Source organism: Carettochelys insculpta, chromosome 9 (genome assembly GCF_033958435.1).
Source record: "Carettochelys insculpta isolate YL-2023 chromosome 9, ASM3395843v1, whole genome shotgun sequence".
Lineage (NCBI taxonomy): Eukaryota > Metazoa > Chordata > Testudines > Carettochelyidae > Carettochelys > Carettochelys insculpta.
This window is the reverse complement of record NC_134145.1, coordinates 56,777,952-56,794,905: the sequence shown is the minus strand read 5'-3', so window position 1 is coordinate 56,794,905 and position 16,954 is coordinate 56,777,952. Positions and strand designations below refer to the sequence as shown.

General features: G+C 55.8%; 1 protein-coding gene across 1 annotated transcript in view; it reads left to right on the top strand.

The window, feature by feature from the left end:
• Positions 1-16,318, top strand: part of LAMC2 (laminin subunit gamma 2) — a 39,025-nt gene extending 22,707 nt beyond the window's left edge. The window contains exons 10-23 of the mRNA XM_075002821.1: positions 72-251; positions 1,167-1,412; positions 2,314-2,450; positions 3,455-3,611; positions 4,392-4,597; positions 5,187-5,266; positions 6,672-6,809; positions 8,023-8,167; positions 10,350-10,499; positions 10,626-10,740; positions 11,391-11,590; positions 12,466-12,624; positions 12,748-12,847; positions 16,068-16,318. Of these exons, the coding sequence (XP_074858922.1) occupies positions 72-251; positions 1,167-1,412; positions 2,314-2,450; positions 3,455-3,611; positions 4,392-4,597; positions 5,187-5,266; positions 6,672-6,809; positions 8,023-8,167; positions 10,350-10,499; positions 10,626-10,740; positions 11,391-11,590; positions 12,466-12,624; positions 12,748-12,847; positions 16,068-16,318 (2,264 nt within the window). The remainder of the gene's footprint in view (positions 1-71; positions 252-1,166; positions 1,413-2,313; positions 2,451-3,454; positions 3,612-4,391; positions 4,598-5,186; positions 5,267-6,671; positions 6,810-8,022; positions 8,168-10,349; positions 10,500-10,625; positions 10,741-11,390; positions 11,591-12,465; positions 12,625-12,747; positions 12,848-16,067) is intronic.
• Positions 16,319-16,954: the final 636 nt, after the last annotated feature.

Here is a 16,954-nt window from a genome sequence, read left to right as displayed (position 1 = left end):
ACCAGACTACCGGAGCCACGTCCAGCTCAAGCCGCACTGGCTGTCGTGACACCTTCTCCTGTCTTTCCCAGGAGACTGTTACGCGGGAGATGAGACCCCGGACCCCGGTGACAGCTGCCCATTGGGTTTCTACAGTGATCCTTGGAAGCCACAGAGCTGCCAGCCCTGCCGCTGCCCAAATGGCCAGGGCTGCTCAGTGGTGCCAGGGAGCCAGGAGATCGTGTGCAGTAACTGCCCTCCAGGAGCCACTGGTAATGTCCTTCCTCTGGGTTACGTGGAGATTTGTTTCCTTTTCAGGGTCCTTCTGTAACCCGCATGCCAGGGGTGTGGATCACTGTCCCAGGCAGTGACACTGAGACCACTTACAGAGAGAAAGAAGGAGCCTCCTCTAGACCCTTCGCTGAGAGCCAGGTGGCTTTTAACTCAAACTGGAGACACTCCTGCACGAAGCTCCAGAGCTCCCAGGTTCGAGCCCGCCTGTGGCCTGTGACACTTCCAGTCTCCTACCGGCCAGCAGGCAGTTTCCTTTCTGACATGTCTTCGCCAGGAATGTCCCTGGCTCGTACGGAGTGAGGCTGCGCGGGCTGCAGCGTGGTCATGTCTGTACAGCCCCATCGGTGCCCTGCTTTGTCTCTCTGTCATCCCCAGTAGCGTGCAACAGCTCCAGGTGCAATCAGGCCCCCGCTGGGCAGGGGTGGTACACACCCAGGGAGAGACAGAAAGACAAGACTGGCAAAGGGGGCGGGAGGGAGGCAGAAGCACAGAGAGAGGAAGTCCCTGGGTCAAGACAGACACAAGAGTAGCTCCCAGTGTTGTGAGCTAGTGGGCCAGAACTGGCTCCCTTTCAAGGTACCGCTGCCTGGCCTGCATTTCCCTGGGGATGGACTGTCCTCCGGCCCGGCAGCTGGGATGGACAGTGATTTGCTTTCTGGGCTGTTTTGGGTCAGACGCTCCATGGAGTTAACTTGGCTTCTCCTAACTGCTCGAGGAGAACGAGTTCCCCACACCGAGTCTGGGAAATTCATTGTCTCGTAGATCCCAGGAACGCCGAGTGCCTGTGTTGCTTGACTCTGAGGACAGGGGAGCAGTTGCTGGGCATTGGCTGCTGTTTCAGGGCCCTCTAGTTCTGGAGGGTAACCAGCCTCTGTCTTGTTTGTCTCCCCCAGGTGTGAACTGTGAACTCTGTGCAGATGGCTATTTTGGAGACCCCTTGGGAGAAAACGGTCCCGTGAGGTCCTGCCGGCCTTGCCAGTGTAGTGGGAACATAGACCCCAGTGCTGTGGGGAACTGTGACCGGCTGACGGGTGAATGCCGGAAATGTCTCTACAACACGGCTGGCTTCTCCTGTGAGCAGTGCCAGGAGGGGTTCTATGGGAACCCCTTGGCCCCCAACCCAGCAGAGAAGTGTCAAGGTAGGAGCGTAGGCTGGAGTGTGTGCTGGAGAGCCTGGGCCTGTGAGTGAACTCCTGTGAGAGAGAGAGAGAGAGAGAGAGAGTACCAAGGCGGGGCATGTCAGTACCAGCTGGGTTAAAGCCTCCGAGAAGGTGCTGGATAACCCTCTGCAGAAATCTGGGAGGAGCCAGGACCCAAGACCAATGTTCCCTGCAAGCTGAGCCCTTGGGCAGCCACTCACGAGAGAGAGAAATGCACCCATATGATTAGCAGAGCGCTCAAAGCCAGCAGTGTATGTTTCTCCTGGTGGTGCACATCCACGCATGCCTGGGTACACGTAACAAAATTTATTCTGCCCATGGGTGGAAACCCGAGAGGGAACGTTGCCTGAGACGCCTTTGAGTAGTGTCAAGTTAAGCATTGGTCTCACTGATCTGACAGCTGGCTTCCAGGGTTTGGGTTCAACAGGAACCCCCCCCAGATCAGAGATCCCTGACCTGGTGTGAGAGTGGGGATTGGTTGCTGTAGCAGAGCGTGGGGGCAGGTGGAGATGCTGCAGTGCTGAGAGCCAGCCCTGCTAGCTCTGTTTTCTGAGGGACAGCAGGGCAGTGTCTTGAATTCAAACAGGAGAGTGTTAGGTAGCTGGATGCTGTCAGTGCTCGGGGACTCTGGCAGTAGGACTGAGTTTCATTCATTGGCCTCTCCTGAGCCCAGAATGGGAGGTGGGCAGACAGGTCGCTGCGGACGTAGTTAGTTATGGCCCTTTGAAGAACTCGGCAGAAGCAGAAGTGGAAGACATGGGAGAAAGAGGGAGAGATGCTCTGGTGAGGACAGGCATGTGTTATGAGAGCCACTGTGTTCCCTTGGGCTCGTTAGTTCTCAGTGTTGCTCTGATTTATGGCTGCTTTGCTTTCTCTGCAGCCTGCAATTGCAACTCGCTGGGTTCTGACCCTCTGACGTGCCGAAGCGACGGGAGCTGTGTTTGCAAGCCAGGATTCATGGGGCCCAACTGTGAGAACACACACTGCCCGGCCTGCTACAGCCATGTGAAAACACAGGTAAGATTCTCCATCTGATAGCTAGGTGCCCCTCACCCTGGTATATGAGCTGGAATGATCTGCCTGCTCTGCCCGCCGTCACGTCTCCAGCACAAGATTTCAGCAAAAATTACCTCTCCTCCCCCTGCACTCATTCCTTTGCCTTCCTGCCAGAGATCAAACCCAGGAGCTGTCAAGGCGAATCCACAGATAAGGTTCAGCAAACTCACTTTTCCAGATACAAAGGAGATTAACCACCTGCCCTGCCCCAACACCTCAGCTAGGCCCAGAAATAGAGATTCTTCTCTCCAAGAAACAGCTCAGTGCAGATCTGGGGTCTGTAGTGTCTGGTACTCTTTCCACCTCTTGAACTTCCAGCTTACTAGGAAAAGATGAGGTCCTTCTAGGACCTAGCACCTCCCTGTGGGTGCTGCTATGAGGGGATGACGTTAAGGAACCTGGGACTTCCCTCCCCTTGGAGCAGAACACATTCACTGTCATTCCAACCTCCTGCTCAGGTTTCAGGATTCGCTACTTTCCTGCTCTCATGACCAGATGTTAGTACTCTCAGGAAGCTGTTGGTGGCCTGCTTGGTCTCCAGAGGGCCAATGTTCACATCCCTAGCACCATGGTCCTGACGGGCCCTGGGTGATGTCCTTGGGGATGGTTTCCAGAAACAGGTCAAGGACTGCCTGGGAGGTGATAGCCGCAGAGGCTTGCTTATTCTCCTGCTACTAGTTATGCTCCAGCTGGGAAAAGTTTGCAGCACTTTGCCCAGGCTGTGTGTGGGGAGCTGACGCTGCCTGGTCCAGTAATGGAGGATTTCAGCCACCAGGGCTGTTAACCTGGCGCTCTGACCAGGATTCGCATTCATGGAAAGGACTTTTCCTCCAGGCAACATTCCTGATTTGCTGGCCTCACTGCTCCGGAGGTGACTCTTCCTCCCACCTCCTGCTGCCAGCAGACCTGGCCCAAGTCTTTGTTTCTCGGCCTCTGTAACCCATAGTTCTCTGGCTTGCTTCCAGGTGGATCAGTACTTGACACAGCTGCACCAGCTGGAGGTGCTGGTGTCTCAGCTGCAGCCTGGCAGTGTGGCAGGGGCCAGTGAGGAGCTGGAAAGGAAAATGCAACTGACTGAGGAGACCCTGCGAGAAATCCTGAGAGAAGCTCTGAGTTTACAAGGTAATGGCCTGCACCTCCCCGGGGATGGGACCTGGGGGGACAGCAGCGGGGTTCCTGGAGGCTGAATGCAGGCAGTGCAGGGACCCTGGAGTGCAGGGCCAGGGCTGTAGCTCTGAATAACGCACTCCAGAGATGGAATTCTGGGATAGGCTTTTCCCTCTCCCCATCCCTGACTATGGAGAGGTGTGTGTGTGTGTGTGTGCGTGTGTGTGTGTGTGCGCGCGCGCACGCGCCTGACAAACCTCCGCCTCTTGGTGCAGTTTGGAGACAGAAGGCGCTCTGGGACAGCCCCTGACTGACAGTACGGTGTAGGGATGGGAGGACGCTCTGGGACAGCCCCTGACTGACAGTACGGTGTAGGGATGGGAGGACGCTCTGGGACAGCCCCTGACTGACAGTACGGTGTAGGGATGGGAGGACGCTCTGGGACAGCCCCTGACTGACAGTACGGTGTAGGGATGGCAGGACGCTCTGGGACAGCCCCTGACTGACAGTACGGTGTAGGGATGGCAGGACGCTCTGGGACAGCCCCTGACTGACAGTACGGTGTGCGGGTAGGGGACATTCTGGGACAGTGTCCCCCCCATCTGTTGATATAGAGTCGGGACAGGAGAGCTCGTACAGTGTGGGGGTGGAGGGACGCTCTAGGACAGCCTGACTGTAGCACATCCGAGCTACCTTTCCCTCCATTGAGCTATCTGTGGGGTGGTGCTCGGTTCCAGTCTGGTATCCAGTGGCTCACCAGCAGCCCAGTAACCCTCTCTGGGTCTCTCTTGTCAGCCGCTGACATGTCCCTGGAGAGCCGGCTGTCCAAAATGGCGGGACAAGACTCCAGCTACCAGAGCCGCTTGGCCGGCATCAGTGCAACTGTGGAGAGGCTGCAGGCCCTGGGGCGTAGGTACCAGGCCCAGGTGCAGGACACGAGGAGGTTGCTCGAGAAGGCCCATTTGGACCTGGAGCAAAGCAAAGTGACCCTGAATGGGCTGGTGAGTTCAGCCCCATATATGCCCTGTTCCACTGCTGCAAGGGCCAGTGTGATCCTCATCCACTGACTTCCTGCTCTCCAGGGTGGTCTCTCAGCACCTGATGCGAGCTCAGGAAGCTCTCCAAATCCCCGGCCCCTATCTCCCTGAGCTCCAGCGGCTACACAGCTCTTTGCAGTGCCATGGGGTGAAGCCACCTCTGCGGGCTGGAGCTCTGAGCCCCAGGCTGCTGTGAGCCGTGGAGATGTACCCTGAAGAAGGGTGGGAGGAGGGGTCCTCCTTCTCCATAGCCTCCTTCAGTTTTGTTGCAGGGAGGCTGCAAGCACAGTGAAAATAACGTTGTGGGTGCAGAAGTCAGGGGAGCTGTGGCCCGACCCTGGCTGCATGACTGGGGCTTCTTAACATTGCTCTTGCCTGGGTGCCTGCAGGCCGGAACAGCTGGCGAGGGTGCTTTGGGAGATGCATTGGCGCGATGCGTTCTTTCTTACCTCCCGCCAACCATCATCAATCCCTCCCTCCTGCCAGCATCAAACCAGAGCGAGCGTGCGCTCAGCGGGCGGTGAGGGTGCAATTAACTTCTCTGTCTCTGCAGAACATTCCAGCTTCCAATCTCCCTGGTGGGGCCAACAGGTTTTTGATGCTGGCGCAAGAAGCTGCCAGACTAGCAAACAGGTGAGCTGATCGCTGGATCCAACTGGCAGGCGAGGTAGCTTTATGTCAGGCCCTGATTTTTGTCCCTGCAGTGAGCAGGATCCCCCAACCTGTCTGATGTAATCCAAACCGATGGAAATTTCGGTTATGTTCATATAAAAAAAAAAAAGAACTCTTTTGGCCCGGGTAAGAAAACAAGTCTGTAGAAGGTAAAAGCTTTACACTCATCCCTTGTTTAATGAGTGTGTGACTTACGAGTACTCACTAAAAGGAGGGAAGTACATCTCTACCTTTGTTTGCAAAATGTGTGGACTTCCCCCGCTTATATGAGCCAGCCGGGGGTCCCTGGCTGGGACGTGGGGAGATTCACCCAGCCTGCTTCCGGCACCCCCGGCCTGCAATTCACTGCGCATCCCCGGGCCTGGCCTTCCCCCAACACCCTCCCGGCCCATGACTCCCTGCACACCCCCTGGCCAGGCTCACTCCCAACACCCACCCTGTCCTGGTCCCTGAACCCCCCAACCTGCTGCACCCCCCACAGCTACAGCTGCTGCAGCATGAAGGAATGAGCTGCCATCTCCACCACTGGAGCTGCCACCAGGTTTTAACCCTTCCTCCCACGCGTGGCCGCAAACTGCCCCCAGGCTTTAACCCTCTCCAAACCCGCCCCCACCCCCCATAATCCAAGGTTCACTTACCTTTCAAAAGCAGCATCACCTGCTGCCGCTCCTTCACCGAGTTAGGAGCACTAGGGACCAATCAGAGACCTTTGCACGTATTTTGATGGGAATGTAGTGTCCCTCTTACAAGTTTTCGCCTGCAAGCAGAAAGCTGGGAGCCAGTTGTGCTTGTCTAGCAAGGGGTGAGCGTATTCATGGGTGTATACATGTGAATATAACTATACAAACACAGCAACACATTTGGATACTAATAATGAGGTGGATAAGCCGGAGCAGCCGATTGCACTGTGCCCCCCTGATGAAATTACACGCCCCACGCCCGCTTTGCGCACCCCTGTTCTGGGCCAGGACAACCTCTGCTTCAGTGCCCAGTGACTGTGAACAGATGCACAAAGAATAAACCCCACTGCCAAGAAGCTCATATTCTGCAGGGATGAGATGCCCTTTCTGCTCTCTCCCTGTTTCCCGGAAGGCCCCGGAGACGAGGTAGGTGAGGTGGTTTCTTTTACTGAACGCATGGTTGTTGGAGGTGAGCCAAGCTTCCAAGGCCGCTTTGTGGCTGGCTGTTATATGCGTTAAATAAAAGACACCACTGCACCCACCTTCTCTTTCCCATACCCTGGGCCTGACCCGGTTACAACGGCTTTCAGGATGACCCACCTGAATAAAATGAGGAGACCAGTGGCTAGAGGCAGGGAGGCAACCCTTGGAGGCCCAAGTCTCATGGGACCCCTTCTGTCTTCCAGCCACATGCAGTTAGCCAATACCATTGAACAGGCAGCCAGGGCGGCGGTGGACGACTCGGGACAGGCCCTGCAGCTGGTGCGCTCAGCTGTGAGTGGAGGAGGCATCCTATCAAACTCCATGCAAGAGCTGCTGAGGAAGTAGGTTCACAGCACATTTATGACTTTGGCTCCCATGGCGGGAGGAGGAGAGATTATCCTCCTTATGGGATGTTGAGGGTGTACAATTTCCTTAAACTTGAGGGGCCAATTTTGTTCCTTGGGCAGACAATCCACCGGAGTCAATGGGTTTCCACCGGAGCTGGTTTTGGTCTGTTTCAGACATAGCCCTGCTTGTTAAGAGGGAATTAGATTGGTATAACTACGTTGCTCCAAATTCGACACAGTGAAACCACCTAAGTCCGGGGCAGGTTAAAATCCAGTGGGGCCCTGGGACAACACAGTCAAGGACCCCCACACCCATATATTAAAATGTTAATGTGACATCTGTATTTATGCTTTAAAATTTATTCATGCTTATTCTTACTCATGATGCTGAATAAAATTACGCGTCAGGTACTTTTAAAAGAAGAACAACGTGACACATTTCTTTTGTTCCATTAAAGCAAATTGTTTCAACAAAATGGAAGTGGGGGCCCTCTTCCCTGCGGGCCCTTAGGCAACTATTCCTTTTGCCCTTATGTTAATCTGCCACTGCCTAAGCCTGGCGTACGCAGCCCTGGCCTGATGGGAGAATTCTGGTGTCAACCACGCTGCTGCCTTCTGCTGACCTTTGCGGATGGGAGAACCCCTCCCATTGACGTAGGTAGCATCTTCACTGAAGCAGCTGCAGCGGTTTGTGTGTTGACAAGTGGTAGCAGCAACAGAGAAGAGCTGCACAGCTGGTTCGGGATTGAGGGGACCAACCTGTAGGGAAACATCACAGTGGGATGAGCAGGATTTTCAAAGCCAGTGTTGATTTTGGGTGCCCAACTTGCAGCACCTTAAAGGGCCCTGTTTTATAGAGAGACCTGAGCACCCACCTCTGAAATTCAGGCTCCTTTAAGGCATCTCATGATTTTGTCAGCCCATCCATTTTTGTCGCTTTCGAAACACCTGGCCAACGGGTGAGCTGTGACTGGAAGGAGCTTGTGACGCAGGGTTGACGGGGTTGGGGGTGGCTGTGTTAAACACACAGAATTTCTTCGGTGTGGGAAGCGGAGGTGATGCTTTGCAAAGATGGAGGCCCCAACCAGCTTGCAGGCTACGGAGCTGAGGTAAATGGCTGAGCAGTGAGGAGCTGGTCTGTCTCACAGGCTGTTACATGTGAGTGGGTGTTACAGATTATGGTGCTTTTCTTTTTTCTTCTCTGCAGATATGAAGAAACCAAATTACTGGCCCAAGAGCTGGAGGCCGACGCCAGCAGATCTGCCCTGGAAGCAGACAAGGCCTATCAGGGCAGCCTGCAGCTCCTCAGCTTCGTGTCTCGCCTATCAAAGATCAACGTCGGGTCCTTCCAGGTGAGGACTTCTCCTGTCCTGGACCCCAGAGAACTCGGAGCACTTATAGATGCAAATCACCTTCCTGCTGCCCCCTCGGCCTTCCCAGTGTCCTGCTGGGAAGGAGCCGATAACGTTCCTCTCACCTCGCTCGTCTTTCCCCTTGGTCCCCGTCTCCTTTCCTCCCATGAGCACAGTGGCTGGAAAGCAGGGGGGAAAGTATTGGAAATTTCTTACAGGTATTGTCATATCACACCCCCCTGGGGCAGAAGCTGCAACAGGACAGTATCTGCAAGAAACTTACCTGTGAGGTGAAGCGCAGGAGGCTCAGGGCAGGAGGTGGGGTGGGGTGGGATGTAGAAGGCAGTGAGGCAGTGAGCTCAGGGCTGAAGCAGTCCCAGGCCAGTGGGGTGTAGGGCTGGGAGCACACACACCTCCTATAGCAAGCCCCCCGCCGGCCCCTTTAACCCGCCTCCCCCTCTGTCTTTGCCCATCACGAGGCTCACTGTGGTGGATCCTCACCCCTGCTCGCTGGTCCCGCAGGCTGCAGAGGAGCAGGGCCTGCTATCACCCTGCAAATCACACGGCCCTTTCCACCCAGTGAGACCAGCAGCCAGTCGGTGCCGGGGACCAGCTGTCCCGCTTTTAAAGGGCTAGTCCTGTATTTAGGCCTCCCGCAGGTGTCCCGGCATCTAAAAACCAGGCGGATTTCCCCGTTTTCTGTCTCTTCTCGCCCACTGTTGCTGCCTCGCTCACCAGCAGCCCAGCCACCTGCTGGTCCAGAGGCTGACAAGGAGGATTAGTGGGTCAGACAACGCTTCAGTGTGTGGGGCTGGCTGCTCCCCCTGCTGGGCTGCAGGTCCCCCCCACCCCCTTTGCAGCCCGTGCTGAGTGCTTGCTGCGGTGACTGGCGAGTGCGGGCAGACCATGGCTGGCACCTGTCCTCTCTCCTGCCCTTTACATTCTCCCCCCGTCCCTGTCATGTCTGTCACCCCCACCACAGCCCTGCCGCTCCCCACAGCGCGGCGTGGAGAACCTGCGGCAGGGCGGCTCATGCAGCTCTCTAGCAGCCTGGCTGGCCAGCTCCTTCCTCCCCACGCTGCCTCTAGCTAGGCCGGCACCAGGAAAAGCTCAAGCCCCAACGGCTCAGGACGCCGGCCAGGAGGAGCCAAGCCCTCCGTGTGCCAAAGCCCCACCCAGCGCTGGCATGAGGAAGCGTCTCTGCCCCTCAGCTAAGCTCTGCAGTGATGGGAGGAAGCTACTTCCAGCCTGTTGGCATCTCGACCTTGTAGGTCCCCAGGCTGGGGCACTTAGCACCCTCTTCAGGCACTGCCCCAGCCTTAGGTCCTGCCCCAGGGACTGCAGGGCTGCTCTGTCCCCTGGGCATCCTCCCCTGCTGAGCCACCTCTCATTGCTGATGCTCCAGCAGTCGGGTACCCTGGTGCACAGTGTGTTAACCGGGTCCTGCTCACGTTGTAGCCAGGAGGTGGCTGGGTTAGGTGGGTGGCCAGTAGCAGCTTGGAGGCGTTTGTTGCCTTTCTACACTGCGCAGGCAGGAAGGGACAAGGTGCTTCTAGCCCTAGGGAGCAGGAGTGAGGGAGGGCGTGATGCTCTGGAAAAACATGGGCCAGGTCATCCCTACCTCCATCCCCACTCGCTTCAGCTGGAAGCAGCTCCCCTCTCCTCCCTCACACACAGCGCCAAAGGGCGGCTCCTGGTCATGTTCTCCTGCGACCCCCGATGCAAATCTGGGGAGGGGAGTCTATGACCTACCCTGCCTCTCACTGGTTGTCTGAGGAAGATGTGGTACGGGGGAGGTGGGTCCATCTCAGCAGTCCAGCCAGGCATGAAGGGTGCAGAGCACTGGAGGGTGGGTCAGGATGGTCGGTCACCTCCACCCCCATGTAAGAGGCGTACAGGAGTGGGTATGCGTCACCGCCCCTGCGCTAGCCTTACAGAAAGTCAATCAAGACGCCAGCTACAGAGTATTTCTTTTTAGCAGTGGCCCAGTCAACTAACGTTAATTTGAACCTTTGTAATGCCTAGTTCTGATGGACTGATCCTGGTTCTGATGAACTGCCAGTGAACGGGCTTGAATAAGAGCCATTTTACCAGGTGTCCCGTACTCAGCGTAAGAAAATATGGTCACCCTAGTACTGGGTACCTGTGATCAGCACAAGCTCTCCTTTCCTTGGTGTTTCAGGAGGAGGTGAACCAGCTCAGGCAGAAGGCAGACACCTTCATGGGCTTGGTGGAGACGTACATGGCAGAATACAGGCGCCTGCAAAGCAACTCAGCCAGCTGGGAGGAAGAAATCAGGCAGTTGTTACAGAGCGGGGAAGGGAAGAGACTGGTAAGAGACGCCATCCCCCCTTGGCAGCAGGGACCCTGACGGAGCTGTCGTCCGTGTGGTCTGTACGGACTCCCATGCACTCTGCTTGATCTGCTGTCTCCTTGGGTCCCTCCTGGCTCATTACAGGCTTCCAGTCAGCTTTTGTCCCGTGCCACCCTTGCCAAGAGCAGCGCACAGCAGGCCCTGAGCGCCGGCAATGCCACTTTTTATGAAGTGGAACTCATCTTGAGGAATCTCAGAGGTGAGTCTGTGTTCAGCAGCGGGCCCTGGTTCCAAGCAATTGCTCTGCAAGCTCCACATTGCTCTTTCGCCAGCCGGCGACCATCACGGCCTGTTCCAATGTAGCGTCCTCCCAGCATCAGAGGGTAAAGGACTGTTCTAGGCGCTGCCTGAGCATTTCAACAGCCCCATGGCTGTGTGACACGGAGGGGATCATAGAGTCATACGGTGGGAAGGGACCTGAGCAGGTCATTGAGTCCAACTCAAAGCAGGGCCAATTCCAAGTAAATCATCCCAGCCAGGGCTTTGTCAAGCTGGATTTAAAAACCTCTAGGGATGGAGATTCCACCACCTCTCTGGTTAACACATTCCAGTGTTTCACCACCCTCCTGGGGAAATAGTTTTTCCTAATATCCAACCTCCATCTCCCGCACTGTAACTTCAGATATGAGGAGCCTTTCTCTCCAATTTGGCCCCCTCGGATATTTTCTCAATCTCTAGCTGAAAGCATTCGTCCATGGGATAAGCAGTTCCAGGGCTGCCAATCTTTTGGGAGTTCTGCATCCAGGACTCTCTTGTTTGCTGCTCCTTCAACAAACCCCAGCCTGGCCTCCCAGGAACGTCCTTCTCTCCCCTCTGGGATCTGACCAGGCTGTGTATTTTCCATTTTAGACTTTCACCTGCAGGTAGATGGTAGGAGAAGAGAAGCCGAAGAAGCCATGAGAAGACTCCCTCTCATCAGCAGTATGGTCAAGAACGCCGGAGATAAGACTAGCCGAGCAGAAGGAGCCCTGGGCAGTGCAGCGACAAATGCAAAGACAGCCAGAGGCATGGCCAGCGACGCAAAGGAGCTCACCGCTGGTATCCAGCAGGTCAGGGGCAGAGCTCTGGGGAATGGCAGGCGTAAGGAGGGGGAGTGATGGACATAAATGGAGAAGGGGCACTGAGCAGCCATTTTCTTTCTGGCTTAGACTCAAACCTTAAGTCCAGCTCAGATCTTGGTCAACATGAAGAGGGCCAGTTACTTGCGTGTATCCTGGAAGTGTCCTGATAGGTAATACACACGGCTGAGCCCCCACTGTGGAGGGGAAGGTTTTGTATGGTGCTGGTCTGGCACCAGTGCTGCAGGTTCAGCCTCTAAGGAGAAGACCGCTCTGCAGGTGGAAGGCGTAAGGCCTAGCTCAGCCAGCCCCTTGAGGCACCTATGTAGGAGGCGGGAAGAGAGAGTACCCAGGTGCTGTGGCTGCACTGCTAATGTTAGTGCGCGAGCTTGGGGAGAAATAGTGCCCATATGTCCCACCCCGCTGGGAATTGCCCCTTGCAGCTCCAGCGTAGAGGTGCCTGACGTCACACGGAGTAATTCACGGGCCTGGAGTAATTCCGCGGCGTGTGTCAGAGAGGGGGCATTCCAAGAGCAGCTACAAAGCTCGGCTGAAAGGAAATGAAACTAGTTGGGAAAAGAACACGATGGTGATGCAAGTGGGTAACTCTGATCCGACTTGGGCCTGATGGGCCCATCAAACCGGCTTGTGAACTAGGTCGTCATTCCGCCCGTTCAGCTCTGGCTGACTTTCAGAGGTGCCAAGGACCAGCTGCTCCCACTGACCTCAGTGACAGTCGTGGGTGCATAGCACGTCCAAAAGTCAACCACTAGGGCATATGGTGCCACTGTTCTCTCATGAATGAATCCTCGTGGGCCTTTGTGCCTCTCAGGTGTCTCCTACTCTGGCTGCCTTTGCTTCCCTAGGAGTTAACGCGGATGAAGCTGGAAGCCAACAGGACGGCCGACAGGGCCCTGGCGCTGGAGAAGGGAGTTGCAGTGTTACTGGACGAGGCCAGAGCAGCACAGAGGGAGCTCACAAGGAAGGAACAGGAGATTACTGCGGATGCCTCTGCTGCACAGAAAGTGTGTTCCCATCCCTTTGCCTTCAAGGCAACTGCCGACCTCCTGGGGTGACCCCCAAGGAGGTGTCTGGCTCTGACTGGCTCAGGCGGTTGGCTCTGACTGGCTTGCTCTTGCCTCCCTTAGACTGCTCAGGAGGCGCAGGGCGTCCACGCCAGTGCTCGTAGTGCTGGGGCGGCTGTCCAAGAGACACTGCGTGCTCTGGAAGATGTTCTACAGCTGATGGGTGAGTGTGTAACCACCTCCTTCTAGACGGGGGTGGGCTACAGGGCTACATTTTCCTAGGGGGTCAGGGTCTGGGGTGGAGGTCGGGAGCTGCAGAAGGGAGCTTGGGGTAGGGGACTGGGGTGCAGGAGAGGGTGTGGGTTCTCACAGGGTGTTTGGGTGACCTGGGGCAGAAGTGCAGGAGGAGGGTGCAGAGCTGGAGGTCCCAACCCTTTCCATTTTGACAATTCAGGAAGACTTGGGCCGTGTCTACACGTGCACGTTACTTTGAAGTAGCAGTGCCAACTTCGAAATAGCGTCCGTCACGGCTACACGTGTTGGGCGCTATTTCGAAGTTGAAATCGACGTTAGGCGGCGAGACGTCGAAGTCGCTAACCCCATGAGGGGATGGGAATAGCGCACTACCTCGAAGTTGAACGTCGAAGTAGGGCACGTGTAGCCGATCCGCGTCCCGCAACATCGAAATAGCGGGGTCCGCCATGGCGGCCATCAGCTGAGGGGTTGAGAGACGCTCTCTCTCCAGCCCCTGCGGGGCTCTATGGTCACCGTGTGCAGCAGCCCTTAGCCCAGGGCTTCGGGCTGCTGCTGCAGCTGGGGATTCATGCTGCATGCACAGGGTCTGCAACCAGTTGTCGGCTCTGTGGATCTTGCATTGTTTAGTGCAACTGTGTCTGGGAGGGGCCCTTTAAGGGAGCGGCTTGCTGTTGAGTCCGCCCTGTGACCTGTCTGCAGCTGTGCCTGGCACCCTTATTTCGATGTGCGCTACTTTGGCATGTAGACGTTCCCTCGCAGCGCCTATTTCGATGTGGTGCTGCCCAACGTCGAAGTTGAACGTCGACATTGCCAGCCCTGGAGGACATGTAGACGTTAGTCATCGAAATAGACTATTTCGATGTACCGTGCACGTGTAGACGTAGCCTTGATGACCCAAAGCAATTCAAAAACAGGAGGAGGGGGGCCGGGAAAAGTGCCATAACTAACTAATTTTGTGCCTGAGACAAGAATATTAAATCGTGCCCACTCACATGTATATATTAATGGCTATTCCATAAAATAGGGAAAATACATTCATAAAATAATAACACCATCTATTTATTATAGTTTATTATTTTATTATTATACTTCATCTGAGTTGCAGTAGGGGACAGACTCATCCTCAAACTGCTCCCCACTGCCCCCAGCTTAGACTCCCCACTGAGATGCTGGAGGGGCTGCGGGGGGGGGGGGGGAATCACAAACAAAAAATGGAAACTGAGAAATCAGCTACATAGATGAGGGGGGCAAAAGGGGGAAAGAGAGAAGCTGGGGGGAGGGTGGACAAAAATTACTGCCAGAGACCATTAAGTGGCTTGCCTGGGATCACGGCCAATAAGAGAGAGACAGAAGCAGCCTTTGTCATGTGTAAGGAGCGGGGGGGGGAAGGGGCAACTTTTTTTAACTGGGGGCCACAAGGCACTTTTTAAATATTCCTGGGGCTGAACACAAAATAACCCCAAGCCACCAGCACCCCCCCCAAAGAGCCCCCAGCCTTAGACCTCCCCCGACAGCCCCAAACAGCCCCCAGCCTTAGACCCCCCCACAGTCCCCAGCCTTAGACCCCCAGCCTTAGACCCCCCCCACAGCCCCAAACAGCCCCCAGCCTTAGACCCCCCCCACAGCTCCAAACAGCCCCCAGACTTTGACACTCCCTTCCCTCCCCCAGCCTCTTCACCTGGACCCCCAGCCCTCCTGCTCCCAGCAGGTAACAGTCGTTAAAACCAATTAACTCAAGTGTTGAGCTTTCAGCACCTAGGCATAAGTTAATTGCTATCTCTAGTGACAGAAGGTTGCAGCTACCTCTGTTGGTAGTTGCTGGAGGCAGCAGGGTTAAGAAACCGCAGACTTCTTTAACAGCCACATGCAGCTTGGAGCTGCCCCGCTGGCCACGCTTAACAAATCTAAATGTGACCTGTAGGTTGGCTCGTGACCCATAGGTTGGATTGTGACCCATAGGTGGGGAATCCCTGGTGTAGAGGGTATGGGTGGTGACCTGGGGCAGGGGATTGGGGAGCTGGGTTGGGGGCTGGGTGTGGGTGTAGGAGAGAGGATGCTGACCTGGCTGAAGGGTATAGGAGGGGGTTTGGGGTCTAGGAGTGACTTGTGACCTGGGGGGATGCAGAGGGTTTGGGTGGTGACCTGGGGCAGGGAGTTGGGGTGTGGGAGGAGCTGGGGTGCTGTGGGGATGGAGGGGCTGGCCAGGAGTCACTTACCTAGGGGGATCCTGGCCAGCAGCCCTGGGAGACCCTGAGGCAGGCTCCAGGCTGCTCAAAACAGCTGGAGAATCCATCCAGCTACCATTCTCTTTCCAGCCAATGGGAGCTGCGATGACTGGGCTGGGGGCAGGTGCAGGCTCATCCCCTTTCCCTCGCAATGGGCGCGCAAGGCCTAGAAGGAGCCGCCAGCCGTTCTGAGCCACCTCAGGCTGCGGTGGGAAGGGCAGGCTGCAGGCTAAACCAAAAGGCTTGGTGGGCCGGATCTGGCCTGTCCCTGTGTGCTGGGAGGTAGTTTCTGCCCTGCTCATCATTTAAACACACATGACAAAGGGCGGGAGATGGGAAGTATTTGCCTTGGTTACCTAATTGTACAACGGGGGCTCTGTATCTCCATTAGGAGGTAGGGGTGTCTCACCCATGTCACATACTTGCAGTTGGTCTGTGAGCTTGTTGCGAATAAAAATAGCAGCCTGGCTGTGGTAGCAGAGGCACGGCTGAGCTGTGCTAAGGACACACCCACCAGAGCCGCCAGGGCTCCGTGACTGAATACTGATCTCCTGAGTTCCAGTCCGGTGCCCCCACTGTGTGGCCAACGTTCGTCTCTACCTCCCTGATGTGCCTCATTGCTAGGCGTGGTCTTGATTTCAGACCCAAACTTCCCTCCACCCCACACAAGCCGAGAGGAATTTAACAGTTTAGTACCTGTTGAATAGTGACCTCCTGAGCAGAGATTGTGAAGAATGTCACCCAAGGATAAAGAAATGAACTCCCAGTATTTCCCAGCTTCCTCTTTCTCTCCTGTTTTGTGTTGTGTCCCCCACTCTGAGTCTTTGTCATGCATTTTTTAAAAAGTCATTTGGCCTAGGCAAGAGCTGGAGTGTGAGATGAAGGAGCAGGTGTGCTTGGAAAGACCCAGTTCCCAGCATCTGTTCATTGCTTTCTTCTCTTTATCTTCCTCCTTGGAAACAGATCGGGTGGATGTTGTGGATGAGCAGGCCCTGAGAACGCTTGAACTCAACCTTGTTACGGCCAGGACACAGAAGAGCCGATTGAAAGAGCAGATGGCCGAGCTGGAGACAACAGCCAATCTGCAGAGGCTTCGGCTCCAGACCCTGGAGAGAAGCATTAATGAGATCCTGGCAGACATTAGGAACCTGGAGGAGATCCGCAACAACCTCCCGCCAGGCTGTTACAACACACCTTCCATTGAGAACCCTTGAGACCTTTGAGAAGGCTCTCTGGACTGGGCATGTCTGGCTGTGGGTAGTAGGGCTTGGCCTGACAGGTTGGGGGGTGTGGGAGGGAAGGCAAGCCTGCCAGCACCAGCTGCCTATGACTCTGCTGAGCTGAACACAGGCACCTTGGGTGCAGCTGGTCAGACTCGGTTTGGCCATTTGCTGACGTTTGCCTCATGACCATACGGTTTGAGGCCAGCGTCACCCCAAGGTGCCTCTGAGCCAGGAAAGCCTTATGCTCTGGTATCCGTCCCTGGAGTGCAGGAGGAAGGAGAGAGAGAACTGGCTGCGTGAAGAAGCTTCTGGCCATGAAGAGCCATAGGCAGGAGGAGCCCATCCCTACAGCCTGGCCTGAGGAGGCAGCAGCACCTGGTTCAGCTTCAGGACAGTCGCCAAAACAAATGTCTAGAGTTTGAACTCTGACTCCTGTAGATCTCCCAGTCCGGACCAAGGCCCCGATGCTTGGGCACAGCCAGGAGAACTTGCCACTCTTTTCATGGGCCACCATTTCTCATTGCCTTTCACCATGCAGGGTGGCATTGGCTCGCCCTGGTGTTTTGCAAGACCCTTTCCCACCAGCAATCCCTTCTGAACCTTGTGAATGGTAGGGACGCGTGCACG